This window comes from Peromyscus leucopus, chromosome 4, assembly GCF_004664715.2.
Source record: "Peromyscus leucopus breed LL Stock chromosome 4, UCI_PerLeu_2.1, whole genome shotgun sequence".
Taxonomy (NCBI): Eukaryota; Metazoa; Chordata; class Mammalia; order Rodentia; family Cricetidae; genus Peromyscus; species Peromyscus leucopus.
In genome coordinates this window covers 86,505,929-86,529,079 of record NC_051066.1, presented here as the reverse complement: position 1 = coordinate 86,529,079, position 23,151 = coordinate 86,505,929, and the positions used below count along the sequence as shown (strand labels likewise).

Sequence of the window (23,151 nt, the reverse complement as noted above, 5' to 3'; positions counted from 1 at the left end):
CAAATTGTTGCAAATCTGGAGCAAGCATGTTTGCCTCTTGGCCTCATAAGTCCCAGATTTATTTATTATTTCATTCCAAGCATTTATTTTGCTCTGATTATTTTATAATTTGTGTCCTGTCTGTGGCCCTAGTGATCACAACCTATCACTTGGACAACATTATAAGAAGAGAGGGTTCTGAAAGTTTCACTATATAGGAATAATGAACATTAAATCAATTGTTTGCTAATCATCCCTACTTGATAATACAATATGATTATGTGTCTTAACAGTTTATTGTATACCTACAAATACTGTATTTACAGTTAGAATTCAGCCCTTCAACCTATATATATGAACTCTAGTTTCTTTACTGTTGTCCAAGACTATTGATATTTTCTCTATCTGGCTATACTTTAACTCTTATTTTATTCCTTTTTTGGGTGTGCACATGTAAGACTTCCATAAAAATGCCACTGGAGTAACCTCTACCATGCCAAAAATCTCATGACTTTGCTCATCCCTCTGACTTGTACACTTTAATTGATGGGTAATATGTTGCAATTTCCGTAATGAATTTATTTCTTCTGGTTGATTAGATTTTTTACTCTGCTCTATGTGTTTCCACTTCAAATTCTGATTTTTCTCAAAGACAGTTTCTACCAGTGGGATGGTCAGAGGTACAAGGAAGGGTTGGAGAGGTAGATCAAAATGAGCAAAGTACAACACACACACACACACACACACACACACACACACACACACACACACACACACACACCAGTATGAAACTCAGCAGTTTGTGTGCTAACTAGGGAAAGTAATGAAAAGGCAGCTTCCATCCCCCTAACCTACCTGGATCAGTGTTGGAATGATCACAAGTTAGACAACCCGAACCTGCCGAGCTCTAGCCTATGCCATGGCTTGGCATAAAAAGTCAAGTGTAATACCTCCACAGAGGGAATGGTGGCTAATTAGCAGCATGGGAAAGTCACTTTAGTATTGCCATAGAACTCTGGGACTGCCATTTTGAGTACATTTGGCCAAGGGAATTGTTTCCTAGGACCACAGAAATTTGGCCAGAGTCAAAGGAAAACTGATAATGGGACAGTGGAGGAGAAAGAAGGGAGACCACAGAATTATTTTACTATAGAAATTCACTGCTAAGTTTTATCCCCTTTGAATAGTAAAGCAATGAATATTTAGTGATATATTAAAATGATAGAATGTAAATCTCAATTAACATATTTTATCAAGTTGTTGTGTTTACTATTTTACAATGGTACATGAAGATATAAAATGTATTTAGAATTTATAAATACAGTTGAAGGGGCTCACTTTTCTGCAGGCAGTAGAGTATTTAGAAACAAAACAAGGTTGCTTGGTTTTTATAGCCTAAATTTTGTCAGATGGTGTCTTTGGTCTCATTGATCGGTCTTTTTTGTTTTAGTTTCTTTATCTATAAATCAAGAATGAACATATTACCTACCTTGTTTTTGCTAGAATTAAATCAGTGCATATAAAAAACCTGAAATGTTAAATACATATGATAATTGTTGAAGGTGGTGCAGAAGGGACCTGTGGGTGGTTACAGGTAGAGAGAGTCTTGGTGGAAGCCCAGAGTTGGCTGTGGTGCAGGCATGGGTGGCCAGAGTAGGTAGGGTCACTAGCTGTGGGATCTGGGATTGATCTGGAGGGTTATGAAAAAGATGTGATGGGTAGGTCAGCTGTACTCACCAAGTTCGACCATGGAGGAGAACTTGAGACATCTGGGTACCAAGTGGGGTGGTTATAAAATTGAATGTTTAATAATTTCAAACAAAATTTATGTCAGATTATCATTAGTCTTTTTGCCCTTGGTGTTTTATTTACTAGCCTGTTTGGAACTGCCATAGCTTTCACCCCATCAGCATCCTTACAGGATTTTAAGAGCCTATTGATTGTTTTAGTTCAGCTGCAACCACAGTCATTGCTTCCTATAAGCTTCATTTTACACCACTACCACCACCACCACAAAAATGTTTATTGAATGCTTATTAAAACAGGGAAATATAACAATAAAAAGGAGTTATGCTCATCTTCAACAGTAAATTGCTGGACATAATCCACTAGGCTCCTTTTGGAAGTTTAAAAACACTATAACTGGTAGATTGAGTGGAAAATCAACTTTGTTTTGAGGTATTTTACATAGTAATTATAAAAGGAACATGTAGAAAACATTCCTTAATTTATTTTGCAAAATCATTAAGGTAAAATACTGTACAGAATTATGACTATTAAATACTTTCTAGGAAGCATCCGGCACAGGGTCTGAGCATAGAATCTCTAATTCTAACTCCCGGTATCCATGGTGATGAAGGTACTAATGACAGTAACTTGACAAATCCCTGAATGTAACCCGGTACACAAACTAATAGAGAGCTGAAATATCACTGAATTTGTTTTCCTCATTGTCATGGAGTGTAGAGTTGCATTTTTACTGTTTTTAAAAAAGTACTTAGGATACCTTCCTGTACCTAAGAATCTGGTAGCAGAGTTTCCTCATTGCTGCTTTCATCTCCTTGTTCCTGAATGTGTAGATGACTGGATTCAGAAAAGGAGTGAGGACTGCATCAAAAATAGCAAGAAATTTGTTTAAGTGTGATGAAGGGAAGGGCCAGGTGTAGAAGAAGATTAATGGTCCAAAGAACAAAACCACCACAGTCACATGAGCCGACAAAGTGGAGAAGGCCTTGGATATGCCACCTGAAGAGTGCTTCCTAACAGTTACCAAAATGAAGATATAGGAAATGATCAGTATGAAGAAGGTGCCCACAGAGATGAGTCCACTGTTGGCTGTGACCATGAGCTCCAATTTATTAGTCTCTGTGCAAGCAAGTTTAATGAGCTGAGGGAGATCACAGTAAAAACTGTCCAATGTATTAGGTCCACAGAAGGGCAAGTCTACAACAAAAGCTAGTTGGGCCACTGAGTGGATAAGTCCCAGGATCCAGGCGACTGACAAAATGAAAATGCATATTCCTGGTCTCATGATGGTCAAGTAGTGCAGAGGTTTACATATGGCTATGTATCTATCAAAGGCCATGGCTATGAGCAGCACCATTTCTGTGCCTCCAATAGTATGAATAAAGAAGATCTGAGTTATATAACCCCCAAATGAGATGGATTTGTGTTTTCTAAAAAGATCATAAATCATCTTGGGTGCTGCAACAGAGCAAGCTCCCAGGTCAAGAAATGAGAGATTGGCCAGCAGGAAGTACATTGGGGAGTGCAGGTTGGAGTCAGCGGTCACAGAGAATACAATGAGGAGGTTCCCCATCAGACTTGCCGTATAGAACACAGAAGAAAAGAGGAAGAGAAGTAACTGGATTCCCCACCTATTGGAGAGTCCCAGGAACACAAACTCAGATACAACAGAGTAGTTGTTTCCATCCATTGCAGTGGAGAACAGAGCTGTATTCAACAAAACCTGAAAAAAGCAGAGAAGAGAAAAATCAAGCTTTGTGTGGAGTTAGTAATTACATCAGTTTCAAACTGCTGCACAGAACCAATATACTTCGGCATACTTGTAGAAAATTGGCAGTCACTCAATGACATGAGCCACCACATCTAATGTTTTTTATTTTCTAACATTATCCAAATAAAGATTGGGGAATACTTGGGGATAATTATTAGAAAAGAACAAATGACTGGCCTGAAGAAAGGCTACGAGAAGACTGAAGACTCACTGGAAATAACACAAGTGGAATGAAGGAAAAAACCCTCTGATTTCTCTCTGCCAGTTTGTTGCTCCTGCCCATGGTGTTTCTCAAATACCAACGAGTTTCTGTTGATCTTCATTTTTCTTACCTCTTTGATTGCTCCAGTTAGCAAAGTGGTACAGTACCATTACTCCCATTATTGCTGTCTCGTAGTTAATCTTATATGAAACCATATTCACCTTTTCCATATACAGGGAGAAGATAATGTAGGAACTCTAACAGCACCCCATTTTAATAAGTCTAGGGAGTACAAAGGGATACTTAGGTTGTAGATGCATCAGAGTAAGAACAAGGTCAGAAATGATACTTTGGATGCAGAAAAAAGCGTGGATTATGTGAATAAAATACATAAATTCTGTTTTATAACAAAGTTTATTAACAATTTCTACATGATTGATACTTGAAGACCATTTCCACATTGTTTAGTCTTTTCGTACTTCATTGCATGGTGGAAAGAACATTATTTGGAATGAGAAAAACAGTCACATCCTAGCCCCAAGTCTTTGAGAACTCAAGGAAGGTTTTTCTTCCATCCCTTCCACACTTTGCTCACTACCTGCCTCCCACTCAATTGTCTGTTAAATTAAGGGGGCTGAGTGCAGATGATAAATAATTATCCCAAGTCTAATATTTTGGTTATTTTATAATATAATACTTGTCTACTATGCAATGAAACTCTTCATAATGATGGTATCCTCTTCTCTTTGGGCTGCTAGTGTGCCCACTCTTGTTCCTTGTTTGTAGTTATTTATATTTCATATTCCATAGAAGACCTTTCCTCAGGTCAATCTACTTCTTATTCCTCTTGTTATGCAGTTAGAACACCACCATAAATTCACAGTGTCACTTATCATAGCCCTTTGTGATCAATGAACAAACACTTAACTAGTTGTCTACCATACCCAATGTTCACTGAATTTATTGAAGTAGTAACACATCCAGTACTCGTTAGTCTTCTATTAAAGCATACATCAATGTTAATAATAGTAAGATTGCCAAACAAGTAATATGCGCCTATAATTTTTCTGAAATAGAAATGATACCTGTGAGTCATCCTGATGATGGTTGTGCTCTGAAGGAAATAAGACTCCGTGCTGCAGGTTCAGAGATAGCTCTGGTTCATTTCAATCTACAACTCATATCTGGGCTTAAAGATTTCCTGACACAACCAAGGAATCTCTGCAGCAGTCCCCGGTTGACAAACTCTCTATGAAAGCAATAACCCAATTCAAAACAAAACCAGCAACAACTATGTGCATGGCACCATACTTTCTTCCACACACTATCTTGTCTGATACTGCAGGCGTTGATGCTATTGTCCCTTCATAGAAGAATTAAGACCACAAGAGTAGAAGTAACATTTCAGAACAGTGAGTTGTAGAGACCCTAACAGTCTGGTCAGCTTCTTCTCCAATATGTATAGGAGACTTGGCCTTTTCTCATAACTGTTCAGTTGTGTGCTGCACCTTAGTGGCTGTCTGGCTGCCTTATAGTGACTCACAGTGTGCTTGGCAGATTTAAATGGGAGAAGGCAGGCTGCACTCATAAGTATTGGGGTTTCTTAGTTTTCTTAAAATACAACTCCTAAAATAAACATGGAGAAGGAGAACAATCCATTCAACACCTGCAGCTCAGAACATCCTGGTTGTTTCCAGGCCATCTTTATCTATTTCCACATGAAGACCTTTAGTGTTTCAAAGAACAGACAGTTCTTTGCACTCTCTGATGCAGAGTCAATTCTTACCCACACTTGTAAAGCTGCCTCTGAAACTTCTAGCTCCTTGGTTTTGAATCTCAAACTTAGAGTTAAAAAAGTAATTTAAGTTTCTGACATTGTATCTTTCTTCTTTTCCTTAGTTTATTTTTTTGGCTTATTAATCTTAGTTTAGGCATTTTTTTCTGGTGTAAGGTAATATTTAATTGATTTCTATGGAAAATAATCCAATATAAAAAAATCTGTTCAATACTGGCTAGTTGGGATGTTAGATATTATACCCCAATAGGCTATTTCTATATTTGTCAGTAGTGCTCTTAAAGGTTTATTTCCAAAGACTTAAGCATAGTATAGCTTCTTCTGGTCAGAAGTAGCATTATTTCATGCATTAACATTTACACGAGTGCTGCTACTGTGGGAGACACAGCTAATTGGCCCACAGAGGAGTACTGACCAAATGATACCACAGAGACTTGAGATCGCCAGTATGAACTCATTTGTGCAAGAAAATTGTTACCCGGAATCCTGGCAAGTCAATGGAGGAAGCTTTCAATGAGTCACAAAGGAGGGTATGTGAGAAAGACAGAAAGATGTATGAATGTAAAAGACCTAAGGTATCTGCATAATAAGATAAAGTTGAGAAGACACTTAAATCAAAACTACCTTCTTATTTTTAAGTATTCATGGAGACAATATATGTGACCAAAAATTTTATATACATTTATGTATGATACTTATGTATAAATTAAAATATAATTACATCATTCCCCTCTTTCATTTCCACCTTCCAATTCTTCCCCTGTGTCCTTATCTTGCTATAATTCATGACCTTGTTTCTTTGTTATAGTTACACACACACACACACACACACACACACACACACACACACACGTAAATATTACTTGCTCAGTCTGTTTAGTATTACTTGTGTGTATATGATTTCAGAGCTTACCAATTGGGACTCATCCATGGGAAAGTCTATTTCTACACTCTCAGTATTTCTTAATTTCCTGTAGTTCTTTGTCTATGGTTTAATGAAAAATTCCCCTTTCATGTTAGCAGGTTTATCATTGTTGTATTTGTTCAGGTCTTATTTTGGCAGCAACATTATTGAGGTATCATGGTTTAAGCTTCCCTGTTATTTCTAGGAGACATAATATCACAGAGATTTTATGATACCCTGGCTCTTACAATATTTCTGCCCTTCTTCCACGATGTTCCCTGAGCCTCAGGTGCAGAAGTTGTGTTGCAGATATATTAACAGGCGACAGGCTCCTCATAATCAGTTGTTCTTTGCATTTTATCCAGTAGTGGCTTTCTGTAATGAGGGTTGGTAGCTACACTGTGGATAGAAGGATAAGTATAAAGAATGCAGATAGGAATTATGATGGTTTAGTAAAATAGAGGTAGTAGGTTCTTTTCTATGATCCATGATCTCACTAGCTCAGGTAGCTGGCTAGGTTTACAGTACCAGGCATGGTTTTCATCCTGTAGAATGGGTCTTAAACCCAATTAGACAGAAGTTGGCTACCACCAATATATGCCTACTCAATGTTGCACCTTTAGGAAGTTCAAGAAAATGAATATTAAAACTACTTTAAGACTCCACTTCAACCTAGTCAGAATTGCCATCATCAGGAATACAAATGACAACAAATTCTGGAGTGGACTTTGGAAAGGAGTATCTTTATACACTGCTGGTGGGACTGTATAGTACTATAGCCACTTTGGAAATTAGTCTGTTGACTTCTCAAAAACCAGGAAGAGAACTACCTTAGAAAGAGATCTTTCTCTCAGTGTCTATGCTACTGGTGTTATATTTAGGAAGTGATCTCCAGGCCAATGCATTCAAGACTACTTCCTACTTTCTCTTCTATCAGATTCAGTATAACTGGATTTATGTTGAGGCCTTTGATATACTTGGACTTGAGTTTTGTGCATGGCCACAGATAAGGATCTATTTGCAATCTTCTGCATGTTGACATCCAGTTGTGCCAGCACCATTGTTGAAGATGCTTTCTTTTTTTCTTGGTACAGTTTTGGCTTCTTTGTGGAAAATCATATGTTCATAGGTGTGGAGATTAATGTCAGGGTCTTCAATTCGATTCCATTGGTCCACATGTTGGTTTTTATGCCAGTACTAAGCTGTAAATGGGACCTCCTGAAATTGAGAAGCTTTTGTAGAGCAAAGGACACGGTCTATAAGACAAAACGACAGCCTACAGAATGGGAAAAGATCTTCACCAACCCCACATCTGACAGAGGGCTGATCTCCAAAATATATACAGGACTAAAAAAGCTAGACTTCAAAATACTGAACAACCCAATTTAAAAAAATGGGCTACAGAGCTTAACAGAGAATTCTCAACAGAATTTCAAATGGCTGAAAGACATTTAAGGAATTGCTCAACATCCTTAGTTATCAGGGAAATGCAAATCAAAACAACTCTGAGATACCATCTTACACATGTCAGAATGGCTAAGATCAAAAACACTGCAGACAGCTTATGTTGGAGAGGATGTGGAGCAAGGGGAACACTCCTCCACTGTTGGTGGGATTGCAAACTTATACAGCCACTCTGGAAATCAGTATGGCAGTTTCTCAGAAAATTGGGAATCAGTCTTCCTCAAGACCCAGATATACCACTCTTGGGCATATACCCAAGGAATGCTCAATCTTACCATAAGGACACATGCTCAACTATGTTCATATCAGCATTATTCGTAATAGCAAGAACCTGGAAACAACCTAGATGCCCCTCAACTGAAGAATGGATAAAGAATGACATGTAAAAAACAATGATATCATGAAATTTGCAGGTAAATGGATGGAACTAGAAATTATCATTCTGAGTGAGGTAACCCAGATTCAGAAGGACAAACATTGTGTGTACTCACTCCTAAGTGGATACTAGATGTAGGGCAAGGGATGGCCAGACTGCAGCCCACGGCTTTGTAGAGGCTAGCTGACAAGGAGGGACCCTGGGAGGGACACATGGATAGCCTAGTGAAGTAGAAGTGGATGGGATCTGAATGAATGGCCTGGAGGTGTGTGTGTGTGTGTGTGTGTGTGTGTGTGTGTGTGTGTGTGTGTGTGTGGCGAAGGGCAAGGAATGGGGGGTGAGAACATAGGGAAATGGGAGGGTAGAGCTGGAGTGGGGACAGAGTGGGAGAGCAGGGAAGGAGATACCGTGATAGATAAAGACATCATGGGAGTGAGAAAAGGCAGGGTGCTGGGGAAGCTCTCAGGAATCCACAGGGATGACCCCACCTTGGACTGCTGACAGTGATCAAGGGGGTGCCCGGACTGGTCTACTCTGATGATCGGTCTAGTGAATACCCTAACTGTTATCACAGAGCCTTTATTCAGTGACTGATGAAGGTGGATGCAGGGATCCATGGCGGGGTGCCAGTCTGAGCTCCAGGAATACAATCGAATGGAGAGAGGAGGGATTCCGGCGGCAGGAGACTTTGAGACCATGATGGGAAGCCGTGCGGAGATGATCGGCTACACTGGTGGAGACCCATGAACTGTAGACTAATAGTTGTGGAGCCCCCATAGGACTAGATTAGGCCCTCTGGATATGGGAGACAGCTGTTTAGCTCAAACTGTTTAGGGGTCACCCGGGCAGGGGAATTGGGATCCATCCCTGGTGCATGGGCAGGTTTTTGGAAGCCTGGTGCTTGTGGTGTGGCACCTTGAGTAGCCTTGGTGCAGCGGGGAAGAGCCTTGATTTGGAGAATGTGGGGATCAAGGGTGGCTTGGGAGGGAGAGCTGGGGGATGAGAGGAAGGAGGAGGAGGGATCTGTGGGTGGTATGTAGGGCGAGTAGAAAATTTCTTAATTAAAAAAATATTAAAAAAAAAAGAAATAGATCTTTCCAATTGTAGGAGCCAGCGGGGTCAAGGAAATCACAAGAAAACCTACAGAACAACTAACCTGGGCTTATAGGAACTCACAGAGTCTGAACCAACAACCAGTGCATGAGAGTGACCTAGGCCCTCTACATATATGTGACAGTTGTATAGCTTGGTCTACTTGTGAGACTCCTAACAGTGGGAGCAGAGACTCACAGGCTCTTGGGAAATCTATTCCTCATACTGGATTGCCTTGCTTAGCCTTAATATAAGGGGAGGGGCTTAGTCTTACTGCAACTTGATATGCCATGTTTTATTGATAGCTGTTGAAGGTTTGTCTCTGAACAGACACAGAGGAGGAGTAATAAGGAAGGGGAGGTGAGTTGGTGCAGAGGGAATAGGAGGAGAGGAGGGAGGAGAAATTGTGGTCTGGATGTAAAATAAATAAATAAATAAATAAATAAATAAATAAATAAATAAAAAAATTAGACACTTCTATACCACCTAAACACTACCCAAAACACTCTATATTCATTTAAAGAGAAACTTGTTCTACGTTCACGTTCACTGCTGCTCTTTACACAATGCAAGAAGATGGAATCAGCCCCAGATGTCTATCAACAGAATAACATCAGATAATGTAAATGTGATACATACACATAGTGGAATTTTATTCAATAGTAAAGAGAAATGGAATTTTCAGGGAATGGTTGGAATTATGAAAACTATGTTGTGCTGGACAACCTAGGTCCAGAAGCCAAACAGTGTGTGTTTTCTCTTCTGTGTATGTAGCCTTGTACACACACACACACACACACACACACACACACACACACACACACACACGTTAGAATGTCTATAGAGACCTGGGAGTACAAAAAGTCTATGACAGAATGTGTGTGGACCAGAAGCTTTAAGGAGTTTGGGAATGGTAAAACATATGTGATTTAGAAAGTAGAGGAAGGAATATTTGTCATTTGATAAGGCTCAAACAGCAGAGGAGGGTGGATGAAGGAGAAAATAGGAGCAGGTGAAGAGTTACTCAACTCTAAGTATGTTTGAAGGAGTCAAATGGACACCAGTACTGTTGTGGGGTATTCACCAGAGAAGACTGCTGAGACATGGGTTCAATCCAATAGAAAGTCTTTATTTGCATGACTACACTAGGTGTTCAGGATCCCAGTGTAGCAAGGAGCCTTTCTCAGGGTGATCTTTTGAGCACAAATCCATGTTCTGAGTTGACATACTTCAGTTAATGAGAACAGTTAGCCAGAAGTGGATCTGCAGAAGCTAAAAAGTAAGGTTAGTATATTCTGAGATTTTCCCAGAATTATGTGGATTTTTATGGATTAGGCCTTTGTTTTAGTTTTTGCAGATGGTGTGGTTTACATGCTGAATGTTCTACATCATGAATGGTATTTCCATCATGGAGTCAGTTGTGATAAGGTCTCAGGGCCTATTAAAGTCTGGGGCCCTGTTATACTACTTTATAAGTTAGTTATAAAATGTAATTAACAAAAGACTGAACACAAATACTGTGCATTGGTAAATGTCCATTCTAGAAGTCATGGGTTAGTAACATGCCCCAGTGACTACTGTAGGGTACTTACTTAGGAGTTGTTAGAGTAGATATTCTCAGAGGCCCATGAAACCATACAGAACGCAACCACTGTCATTGATACCCACCCGAACTGGACAATAAGACCCCATTGCTGAAGATACCACGCACTTTGGCTACAGAATACAGAGAAATCATGTTGGAACTGAATTGGAAGCTTCATCCCTTCTGGATAGCCTTCATAGTACTGGAAGTCGCTGTGTGATAGTCTTCCTTAACTTTATACTTTGCATGCTAGAATACCAACTTGCTAGCTATCCAGTGCTTACTGGAACAAGATGACATCACTGTTAGGAAGGTACCCCACTGACTTCTAGTTGGATCTGAAGCTTTCTCTGTAGGAGGGAGTTTCTGGCTGAAGTTCCATGGCTTGGAAAGTCATAGGAGGGGGGCGAATTTATCACTTTTGCCTTGCTAATTAGATATGCTACCAAACTGCCTCCTAAATATTCGTTGATACCCATAGGCCAGAGCTGTTCTCAGCCTTGATTAATGAAGCTTCTTTTTTGCAACAAATGGCAGTTCTCTTGCAGCAAATACAGATTCATGGCTTTTCTAGGTGAGGAGAAATGAGTTTTGAGTGCCCAGCATTAAATGAAATACTTATTTAACTCCCTTACAAGATTCAAAGACCATTACAGAAGAGGGAACAGCAATAACGTAAGAGCTGAACAATAGGGTAGAAGGCTGGGGAATGGTGTCTTATGGACAGGACAAGGCAGAGGCACTCAGGAACTCACAACAGCTGTGGTTGCTTGCATAGGGCCTGCACAGAACTGAGCCACTAAACATTCAGTCACAGATGGGGGCAGGGTGGTTGGGTCTCTCCCCAGGTCAGCTAATGAAAGTGGAGGCTACTGGAGGAGAGGAAGTCATTGTTTACAGTGATGTAGCCCTGGTGAGTTACTCATGCTCCAGTGAATAGCTTCACACTTATGCCCTTGCAAACAGCCCTGGCTAAACCCAGTGGGTCAAAATGCAAAACCAAAACCAAACAAAAAAATGGAATGGCTAGGAAGAAAAAGGGGTTAGAGTAGGAGGAGGATAAGAGAGTGTGGAAGAGGAGTATGACTACAATGTATTATATGCGTGTATGATTGTCAAATAATATATTAATTAAAAATTAATCTTTTCAAACCTAGAACTTTCAAAGTACAAAATTATATATAAATGGAAATTAAACTACATTTTCTTGTATAAGAAAAATGAATCAATGAAGAAATGAAGAGAAAATAAAAATTTGAAGAAAATATTGTTCACTAAAATACCTTTTTAGACATAAATGCAAATTTTTATGTATTTAATTTTCCTGCTCAAAATAGTTTCTAGGATTGATATGTTTGTTGGATTGATTTTTTTTGGAACCATTTTTCCCATTCTCTTTCCATTTACAAGTAATTCTCAAGTTATTTGATATGCTGTTTATTGACTCTGATATGATAGCTGTTTTCTGAAACTGCGTTTCTCATATTTCTCAGACAACAAACTTCAAAGATTTATCATATTAAGTCTGCAGTAGGAAAACAAATTTTGAACATTTAATATTAGAGATTTACAATATAACTCTTACATACTGAATTTTATTTTAAAACATCATAAAATGCTATATAACCATTGCTTTCTGGATTATATGATCAAAAATTTGAAAAGCATTTTAAATAACTAAAGAATTATACTTCATCACATAAAATATGATAAATTTATAGAAATCAGAACTTTATTATCATTACTTATGCATTTCAGCTTTCAACAACACTGTTTACTGAATCATAACTGATGAATTTGCTATTCCTCAGAATCTTTTATGTTAGATTTTGCTCTTGCTATAGCTACCAGCTGTCTGTATAGGCGAGGTTCTTGGTAAAACATATTGTTAAGAAATGGTCAAAATTTCCTTCACATTTTCTTATTTTCTTTAATATACATACAAAAATTGTTCTAAAAATAAAATTCTTTCAGAAGGCAAAGTTCTGTAACTCATGCGCTTATAACACAGTCATTAAAAATCATCAGTGATTCACTATATTTATTAGCATCCATCAAATATTATTTAGACATGGGTGTGTGTGTAGAGGGTTTTTTTCTCTGTGTAGCCCTGGCTGTCCTGGAAATCACTTTGTAGATCAGGCTGTTCTCAAACTCACAGAGCTTTGCCTTCCTTTGCCTCTTGAGTGCTGGGATTAAAGGCATCCTCCACCATCACCTGGCTGTGTATAGAGTTTTGATGTAGAAGATGTTTCATTTTTTACCACTTAGGACACTTTATTGGCATATGACAATTTACAAGGGTCCCTGTTGAAATACACACCACACTTGAACAAGAATCATTTAGCCAGCTACATTCATTCTCATGGGGTAATATTTTTCCCTCAAATTATAATTTAATTCCCAACACTGATTTTTAACTGTGACAAAAGGGAACAATAACCATTTCAATTCCTTGAAATAGAGTGCAACTGGAAAAAGCTTTGCTTTTTATTAAAATGCCTAAGATGTTGAAAAGCATACACACCTAACAATTGTATTCCACAATACTATAGTAAAGTATGGTGATAAGAACTCTGCATTAGAACACCACTGTGAATCTTGTGTTTTTCAGAGCCAAACATAAAGCAGCCTGTGTGTATTTTTTGAGATCACTATTTATTTCCCAGTTCATCACATTTTACAAAGCTGGATGGCTCCTCTTGGTAAAGCTGCTTGATTATAAATGCCAGGAAAATAACTGTTAGTAGCTGCATTAATGTACTTCCTTTGCTCAGAGAAAAGAAATAAAAATGAAGGATTTTTCTAGAAAAAAAAAACCAGTTTCCAAAGATATTTCTTTTTGAGAGTTGTAGTAAAAAGATTAAAAAAAAGCTACTTCAAAATTTCTTTTTTAAAATGTGGTTTGACAGCTGTCAGGCAACTTAAAAAAGTAAAGCTGTATGGATTCCTAGGCCATATTATTAACTGGATCTCTGCTGTCACATTAGGGTAAATTATATGTCAGTTCACTACAAAGGAAAGGTTTTCACAAACTTTCCTGCTTTCCACAACCTTATGGATGTCCTAGGACGAACCTCTTCCCCCTAATCCTCATTTGGTACAGCATCCCACCGTGAATATTGACACTTGTTATCTCTGTTTGTCTTTCAGAATCACGTTCAGTGATATAAATGTATTTTTGTCTATGTTTTCAGTGTCTATGCCCCAAACACCAATTCTTGAATCTCCTCGCTGCTGCTACAAAAACCAGGCTTTGGAGCAAAGAGCTCACATGTTTCACCATCATGAAATCTGCATATATTCATATTAATCCAAACACCAGTATCTCATCACTCTTATAGAGGAAATGTGGATGAGGGGAATAATTGGAATCCTGTGTGGTAGATGGTATAAGAGCAATCACATGACCAAAATTACATTACAGAAAACCTTTGGTGAATTTACCAAGTGGCTCAACTCTTGAGAGAGAATCAGGAGACAAAGAAAAGAGAATAACTAAGGGAAGGCATTGAAAAGTGAGATGAAAGGACACACATGCAAGGTTAGAAAGAACTGACAGAAGACTGCGGGATACATCTCATTGGCAGAGTGCTTGTCTAACACAAACTAGGTCCTGGATTCAATTCCTAGTGCAGAGTGTTGTGGGTGTGTCTCATTAAATGAATGCCTAGCAAGCAAAGCCCTTGATTTAATTTCTGTTGTGCTGTGCATGTGTGTGTACAAGTGTGTATCTAATCAAAACAAGAAACCAAAACCAAGAACAAACAAACAAGACCAGAACAAGGAACAAGGATTCCAGCAAAGGGGGAACAGAATTGAAATATCCTTTTGTAGTTGAAAGTTTTCCTGTGTCCCACCTGGTCCCACAGCTGCTAGGACCCAAGTAAACACACAGAGGCTTATATTACTTGCAAACTGTATGGCCTATGGGTCAGACTTATTGCTAGCTAGCTTTTACAACTTAACTCAACCCATTTCTATTAATCTATATGTTTTGCCACATGGCTGTGGTATTACCAGTCTGCTGGCATCTTGTTGCTCTTTGGACAGTGGGCTACCTCTCTTACCTCTGCCTTTTTCTTTCCTCTCTCTCTCCTTGGATTTCTCACCTGCCTGTAAGCTGCCTTGCCATAGGCCAGAAGCAGCTTATTTATTAATCAGTGGGAACAACATATATTGACAGCATACAGAAAGACCTCCCCCAGCATCTTTTGCAATTAAGACTGATAGCTCTGCCAAGTTAGAGACAAGCCGAAGAGCCAGGTACTATAGGAAAGAGACAATCTTAGTATGCTACATATGGATTTCTATTAATATTATTGCCTGGAGTTTGTGACAGAAGCTAGCAGTGGAACCTTTGGAGGATATTATTGGGGGGGGGGTGTCATTGAAGTAGTTGACACTAAAGAGGAGTGCCAGTTCATTTCTTTTTAAGTTAAATATGGTCTGATACCTAAGCTTTGCTTCAGTAGAATGTTTGTATAAGACACCAATGAAAGATACTACTCAAAGCTCTCATCATTGTCCTTCTACGGCTTTTCCCTTAGTTTCTTTCAAGGAGTGCTATAGATCACTTGGGAGCCCATGAGTGGCAGGTCAGTTTCATATCAGTTGTATAACCCAAACTTGAAAAATAATGTATTCAGGTGACACCTGGATTGAATCACCTGGCAACGCAAGTTGTGTGGTACTCTCCCTAAAGTTTTATTAATTATAAAGATTATACTTAAAATAAACCATATATTATGTGAAAAGCATAATATATTTCTTCCTCACTTTTTCTTTTTGGTTTTTCAAGACAGGGTTTCTCCGTGTAGTTTTGGTGCCTGTCCTGGATCTCACTCTGTAGACCAGGTTGGCCTCGAACTCACAGAGACCCACCTGGCTCTGCCTCTCATGTGCTAGGATTAAAGGTGTGTGCCATTGCCACCCAGCCATTTTTATACTTCTATTTACTAATAGTTTGTCATGTTTTTTCTAATTCCTATACTTTTCTTTTTATATAGTTATAAACAAGGTTACATTAATATTATTATTTTGTATTTTATTGATAAATCAGCATTTTCAGTTTTTAACTCCAAAATATTCAAAACATTAATTATAACCTATTAGTGACCCAGATTCCTTTGCCAAAAACAATGACTAGAAAGAGAGGGTGAAATAGTTTTCATATACATAAGTGAGAAATTTACATCTTCTAGTCTCCAAAAATATGTGTTGATTAACATTATTAAAATTTCCTCTTTTTCTCTCTAATGGACCACAGAGTTTGCTTTTCAAATATAACCACATCCAAAACTGTTAGAAATAGTCTAATCAGCATTTAGGTGAACAAATTCAAATGATAAAAGCCTTGAACTCTTGAATTTATCTAGCTAAAGATCTTTATTTTGAGTAATTCTGCTGCTTGTGACACTGAGAAACCCATAAGGCACAAATCTAGGCAGCTGGTGAAAGTGCTCTGTTTCTGAGAACCAGTGTCAATGAGAAGTTTCCAACATTTGAGATGATAACAAAGTATGTTGATATGTGTGAGAGTCCAGCAGTTACCATTATTTCCATAAGAGACACAGCATTTGACATAAACCGCATTTCAGGCTGAATTTATTGATTTTCAGTACTTTAGAATCCAAGAATTACTTAGCAAAAACTGATCATATCTGCAAAGAATACTTGAGGAGGCATTTCACAGTTGGTATTTAAAACAGTAAATTGAAGAGATCTTTGAAACTGCTTTTCTTAGAAGTAAATTAAAGAATATTTAATTAAAATATTACATAATTTCTCTTTTCCCTTTTCTCCCTCATATCACCTTCATGTCTGACAAATCTTCCCCTGCCAAATTTAAGGCCTCATCTTCATTTACTGTTGTTACATATACATATAAATTATATACATACATACATTTATGTATACATACTATATAACATATAAATACAACCTGCCGAGTCCATTCAGTGTTGCTTGCATGAATGTTTCTAGGGTATACCACTCAGTAAAGAATAAAAATGATTTACCCTCAAGATTGTTCTATTTTAATCTGAATCTCTTGAACTCCCAATGAAAGAATTTTTGAAACTTAAAGCCCTAATAAAGAGTCTCCTCATTGCAATCTTCATCTCCTTATTTCTAAGTGTATAGATGACGGGATTCATAAAAGGAGTGATAATAGCATCAAAAATTGCTAAAAATTTATCTATGGGTAACGTAGGGAAAGGCCACACATAGACAATAATACAAGGGCCAAAGAAGAAAACTACCACAGTGATGTGAGCTGAGAGAGTGGAGAGGGCCTTGGAGGAAGCACCTGAGGAGTGTTTACGAACCGTGACCAGGATGAAGATGTAAGACACAACCAGGATGAAGAAGGTGGCCATGGAGATGAAACCACTGTTGGCAGTGACCAGGAACTCCAGTCTGTATGTGTCTGTACATGCAAGTTTGATGAACCGAGGAAAATCACAATAAAAGCTATCCATTTTATTAGCTCCACAGAAGGGTAAATTTACAACAAAAGCCAATTGGGCCACGGAATGGATAAGGCCAATGGTCCAAGCCAGAGCCAAAAGAAAAATGCACATTCTTAGACTCATGATGGTGAGGTAGTGGAGGGGCTTACAGATAGCGATGTACCGGTCATAGGCCATGACTATGAGCAGCACCATCTCTGTTCCTCCGACAGTGTGAATGAAGAACATCTGAGTGATGCACCCATTCAGGGAGATGACTTTGTGCTTCCTGAAGAGGTCATAAATCATCTTTGGAGTAGCAATGCTGGACACACCTGTATCTATGAAGGAGAGGTTTGCCAGCAGGAAGTACATGGGGGAGTGCAGGTGATGGTCTGAGATGATTGTGAGCACGATGAGAAGATTTCCCAGCATGCTTGCTACATAAAATACTGTGAAGAACAGAAAAAGGAGAATCTGAATTCTCCATGAATTGGTGAGGCCCAGTAACAAAAATTCTGATACCACAGAGTGATTTCCTCCATCCATCAACTTGTGCAAGTCTGACCATAAGGTGACTATTCTCTGAAGGGCACAAGAGGGAGAAAATATTATTATTAAGCAAAGGGACATCCTGGTTGTAAAACAATGACTCAGATACAGAACACTAAAGGCACCCTGCTGTTTTACAGGCAGATTTTACAGATCTCTCATCGAGACCAGGTACAGAACTTTTCCTATGCTTGCATATTTAGAGTCACTTCATTATTTAATCCTAAGTTTATTTTGAGTGTATAGCCAAGAAAGGAAAACTAGAGGCAAAGGCACTTGAGAATCTGAGGAGAGTCAAACAAGCTTTGCAGACACTTGTGCTCACTAGCTCCCATGCAGGAAATTAGTTCCACGGAATCTAGGCATGCTAAAAGAAATTTGTGCTTTTAGCCTTTGTGAATCGATTCCTTACTTTGTTCTGGAATTTTGTGTGTTTAAATTACTGACACATCTTGGTTTCCTAGGTTTGCATTAGCGTCATCAATGAAAAAGTTACTTTTTAAAAATATTAAATCTTTGCTTGCCAAAAATAGTGCTTTTTCATGAATTAAATTTGTTCTCAAATACATGTACACAATGTAAACTGACCACTCTTATCCCCATCCCTCACCATCTTCTATCTTCCTACTACCTTATCCACACCCCATGGCAAATCCTCTTTCATGTTTTATCTATTCATTTTGCTTTGTGACCAGTTAGTCTAATCAGGTTCATCTGTGTAGCTATAAGTCTGGAGCTCTATGTTGGAGGCTGGTGGGCTCAGTAGTGGGTACACAACAGGAGACAATGATTGTTCCTTTCCTAGAATCTATCAATAGCCAATAAAGGTTAGTACCCCAATGAGCCTCTTATTCTTCCATGGAAATTGTATGCAGGGTCAGTCTGGGACCCACTGCTGGTAACTGATTCATTATGAAAAATATAAATAGAAAAGAAGAACAAAGGATGACTCTACTTCCAGCCCTACCATTGACTGATACTGAGGAATGGAAATGTCGGTCTTGTTTGGAAAGAAAGGAAATGGAACTCTTACCTGAGTAGTTTAACAGAATCTGTCCTCAGATGGGAATCACATTCTTAAAGAACTAAGAGATAATGAGAAGCTTCCATCATATGAGAGCTGCAATTCCCAATGAGAAAAATAGAAATTGCTTTGAATAATGCTTAGAAGTGACAGAAATCAAAGCTATATAGAACATTGAAGCTGAAGCTGAAAGTATGTTAGAATTCTATTGCTATTAAAAACTAAAAGGATAAGAAACTAGGAAAGTAATATAGAATAGAAAATATCAACAAATTATGCACTGTTCTCCCATAGCACTTTTTTTGTGTTAAGCATTCTACCTTTATTTTGTAGCCACCTGGAGCCTTCTGTAAACATCTTCCCCAAAAGCTTGAGAAAATTCATATGTGCTCATTTGATTCTCTGCTCTTTGCTTCTTCTAGAACACACAAAGCAAACATATCAAGAACTAAATTGTAGTTTAACTGAGGGCCAATAATTTATGACCAATAGTCGCAGGCAGATTGTCTGTCCATAGTTAGGTTGGAATAAAATGTGTTCTACTGTGAACTATCTGTTCACACATGTGTTTTACTTACATGGTAATTCTCGAAGTGGGAGAATTTCTCCTGGTTGAGAGGAGGATAACTTCACATTCAGACTGAGAGCTGCACCTTTTACAAAACAAAAGAGCCTTATGTTGTTTTTCCCCAGTAAAAAGACTTCTAATTAGTGTGGTCCACTGAGTCTGTATTGTCACCCAGGGAATAAAAAGGACAAAAGGAATGAAGAACAAAAGCATCTCACACAGATGTTCAGAAATATTTTTTTGCCTCAGAATGAGTGATTGAAGTGACTGATGAGAAAGTCAGACCCTCAGAAATCCAAGAGGCAGAGATGCTAGACAAAAGAGTTAACTACCTATTCTAGAATTAGCAATGAAGATTCAGCCAATAAGAAACCAGCACACACTAAGCTATCACTCACTTTGGCAATTTGTGTCTTCCAGTTCCATAAAGTCCCAAGCCCCAGACCTTAGACTGTAGAGACTTTTTCATCAGAATGGGGGGGTGGTGGAATGGGGGAAGGGCTGGGGGATGGGAGGAGGGAGGACAGGGGAATCTGTGGTTGACAAGTAGAATGAATAGAAAATCTCTTAATAAAAAAAGAAATACATTCAAATAATTGGGTGCTAATTTCTAAGAAGAAGAGGCAATGCCATGTCACAGTTTTCAAACAACTATCTGTGACTATATTTAACAAGACTTTCTTTCCATTTTATAATTTTCCTTCTCAGTGTTTTCTCTATTTCTACAATTTCCATCATTCTTCAGATATTAGTGCCTCAAGATAATTTCTATGAAGAAGTACAATTGGTAAACTCTAAGATCACTGCCATGTTCTCCTCCAACTCAATGCATGAATAAAAGGAGGCAGTGGCACCCAATGTGGAATATTTAGACAATTTTTAATAAAAATTTTTCTACCAGTGTGTTTGTATCAAATACAGTGGTTATCATCACAAAGACAAAAGACAAATTCTTATGAGATGTGGAGCAAAGGAAACTCATATAATGTTGATGAATGAAGATTAGTTTAGATGCCAGGTGAGTATATGGAGATTCCTCCAAAATATTAGCATGTCAGTAAGATGCTTGCATTCTCATAGTGATTGCTGCATTATTCAAAGGGTATATTATAATGCATACTACTGAAAAACAGAGAGACCTTAGAAAATATTCAGAAAACATCTATTCCTTGAATCTATGGGAGTTGTATCTAGTTGAGAAGGAACACTTAATGAATTATATTTAATTTAGCATAAACACCAAGGAGACGGAGTGTTCTTTTAGAAAAAATACATTTAAATACATTTGAAGGTCTACTTTGATTACTCAGTAGCATGAATAGTATAATCTATTATTCAACTGGAGATATTTAACATATTTCAAATAATCTTTTTAAGGTATAACATAATTATTTATTGATTTTTTTTTGGGAATTTCACATCATACACCCCAATCACACTCACTTCCCCGTCCCTCTATATCCACCCTTCAACTCTGCAGCATCCCCCTAAAGAACATTAATTAAAAACAAAACAAATAAAAAAAAACCCCACCTCACTCCCCCATCTTTTCTGTCTCATTAACAGCTCTTCATTAACCCTAATGGCATTGGGAGCTATAGTGTGTCACACAGTATACCCTTTTGAACAATCAACCCCATCCACAAATGCTCATTGCAGTGAGTCCTTGGTCTGACTCAAGGCCTCTCCCTCTGGTACACCATCATCACTGGACCTTCACTGAAATTCCTCTTGGATGTTCTGTTGTTGCCCCGAGTCATGAGGAACCTGTGGCTATTGTTCTACAGGACCAGTCCCTTCCTGTGTTCCAGCAGGTCATAGATGAGGTAGATGTTAGGGTGGGCCAACTCAATGCCCAGGATGTGGCTCTGGGTGATGGCTGAGCTGGTCAGTCCATGTTGCTGGGATCACCTCCTTCAGATGAAGAGCAGAGCCAGTTCTCCTAGGCCCATGCCGCTGGGGCCAGCTCTCCCACACCCATGGTATGGGGTGGGTCCTTCTCTCCCAAGTGTTGGCCAGCTCTCCCATGAGGAGTGGGGTCAGCTCAGCATGGCCCTTGGATTTCAACATGCATGGTTCCTATGACTCCCTGTGGTAATGTGTCATGGACATCAACAGAGACTCCATCTGCAGTAGGACCATGGACCCAGACATGTCTCTCTCTAGTCAGCAGCTCTGGGGCCCAGATGCTACCAGGGCTCTGGTGGCAGCACAGGTCACCCAGATCAGTATGGCTCTGAGGGATGCATGGCACTCAGACACCAACATGATCTCAGGTGGCTGACCAGACCCTGGGCATCCACACAACCCTCGGTGGTAATAAGATCCATGTACATCAACTAAGATCATGGCTGCTGTAGGGCCACAGTCCCACATATGACCCTTGGCATTAGCCTGGATCCAGAGGACTCCATGGCCCCATGTGGCAGCACAGGCCACCCAGATCGGCATGGCCCATGTGGCAGCATGTTCCTCAGATACCAACATGGTCACAGGTTGCAGCTTAAACTTTGGGAATCCATGTGGCCTTTGGTTACAACATTGCCCATGGACATCAACGCAGACCCCAACTGTGGTAGGACCATATCCTCAGCAGCAGAGTTTTGAACTTTTATTACGTTTAAACTATAATTCATTTTTTAATTTATACAATAGATTAATGAACTATCTCTGAAATAAATTGCAGGTGGCTGAGACATGGCATTAATTATGTTTTCTGAATTGAGAGCCTATCTTGTGCCTACTGTGCTGTTTATTCTCTAAGGAGAAGTAGACCTACAACATAATGTGATACATTATTTTTTCAAAGTCAAACACAATGCTTTCTACGACAGAATGGCTATCTTCAGAGGTTTGAAATTTCTGCTCATGAGCTGAGCTCTCCAAGGCAACGATTCTCATGTATGCATTATATTTTATGGACAAGTACAAAGCTATGTACTTTGAATGTGAAATCAGGCACTGAACTGTTGTTTTTCATACTGAAGGCCATCAATAAATAAATAAGCTATGTGTGGGGGTACCTTCTTATTATTGCTCTCCAGGGAGGCCCTAGAAGCTCCCCAAACAGTACACCTTGATTGTACAATATAGAGAAATCAGACTGGAATTAGGCTGAGTTAGCTTTCATAGTGCTAGATGGTTCTATGCAGGGTCCTGAAAGAATAGAGGCTTCAACAGTCTTACCCAGCGGTGAACTCAATGAGCTGCAACATTGGTCTGCCATATAACATGTGTCCCCTTGTGCAATAGTGGCTTGGCTGTTATGGAGCTAACCAACTGCCTTCTGATTGGATTGAGGTCCACCACATAGGAGGGAATTCATAGTGTATGCTGTTCTGCTGTTCACTTTCTATATGAGCACTGTGTTTGATTGTCTTTAGCTATACACAATTGGAGCTTTCTTTTCAGTGGTTTTAAGGCATTGGACATTTTGGGTATGGTATAATTTCTAAATTTGCTGCAAATTGATTATTGCTTTTAGTTGTTTTATTTCTAAATGTTATTCATTAGAATGAAGCTTTTGTACAGCCAAATCTATGTAGAAACCTATAATTATTTAGTATATTAAAATGAAATCATCATGAGTACATTTACCTATTTTTAAAAATTAATTGAACTATTTATAAATGCAACAAAAT

General features: G+C 38.7%; 2 protein-coding genes across 2 annotated transcripts; both read right to left on the bottom strand.

The window, feature by feature from the left end:
* Window positions 1-2,476: 2,476 nt before the first annotated feature.
* On the bottom strand, window positions 2,477-3,415 carry LOC114683094 (olfactory receptor 4F15-like). Its single transcript, XM_028857270.1, has one exon. It carries the CDS (start codon window positions 3,413-3,415, stop codon window positions 2,477-2,479), a length of 939 nt encoding a protein of 312 aa, XP_028713103.1.
* A 13,456-nt stretch (window positions 3,416-16,871) lies between these two features.
* LOC114683089 (olfactory receptor 4F3/4F16/4F29-like) lies at window positions 16,872-17,961 on the bottom strand. Its single transcript, XM_028857266.1, has one exon. The coding sequence runs from the start codon at window positions 17,913-17,915 to the stop codon at window positions 16,953-16,955; it is 963 nt and encodes a 320-aa protein (XP_028713099.1). The 5' UTR covers window positions 17,916-17,961; the 3' UTR covers window positions 16,872-16,952.
* Between the last annotated feature and the right edge of the window lie 5,190 nt (window positions 17,962-23,151).

Excerpts from the sequence above, each read along its gene's own strand:
- LOC114683094 (XM_028857270.1), bottom strand. The coding sequence starts at position 3,415 with ATGGATGGAAACAACTACTCTGTTGTATCTGAGTTTGTGTTCCTGGGA.
- LOC114683089 (XM_028857266.1), bottom strand. The coding sequence starts at position 17,915 with ATGGATGGAGGAAATCACTCTGTGGTATCAGAATTTTTGTTACTGGGC.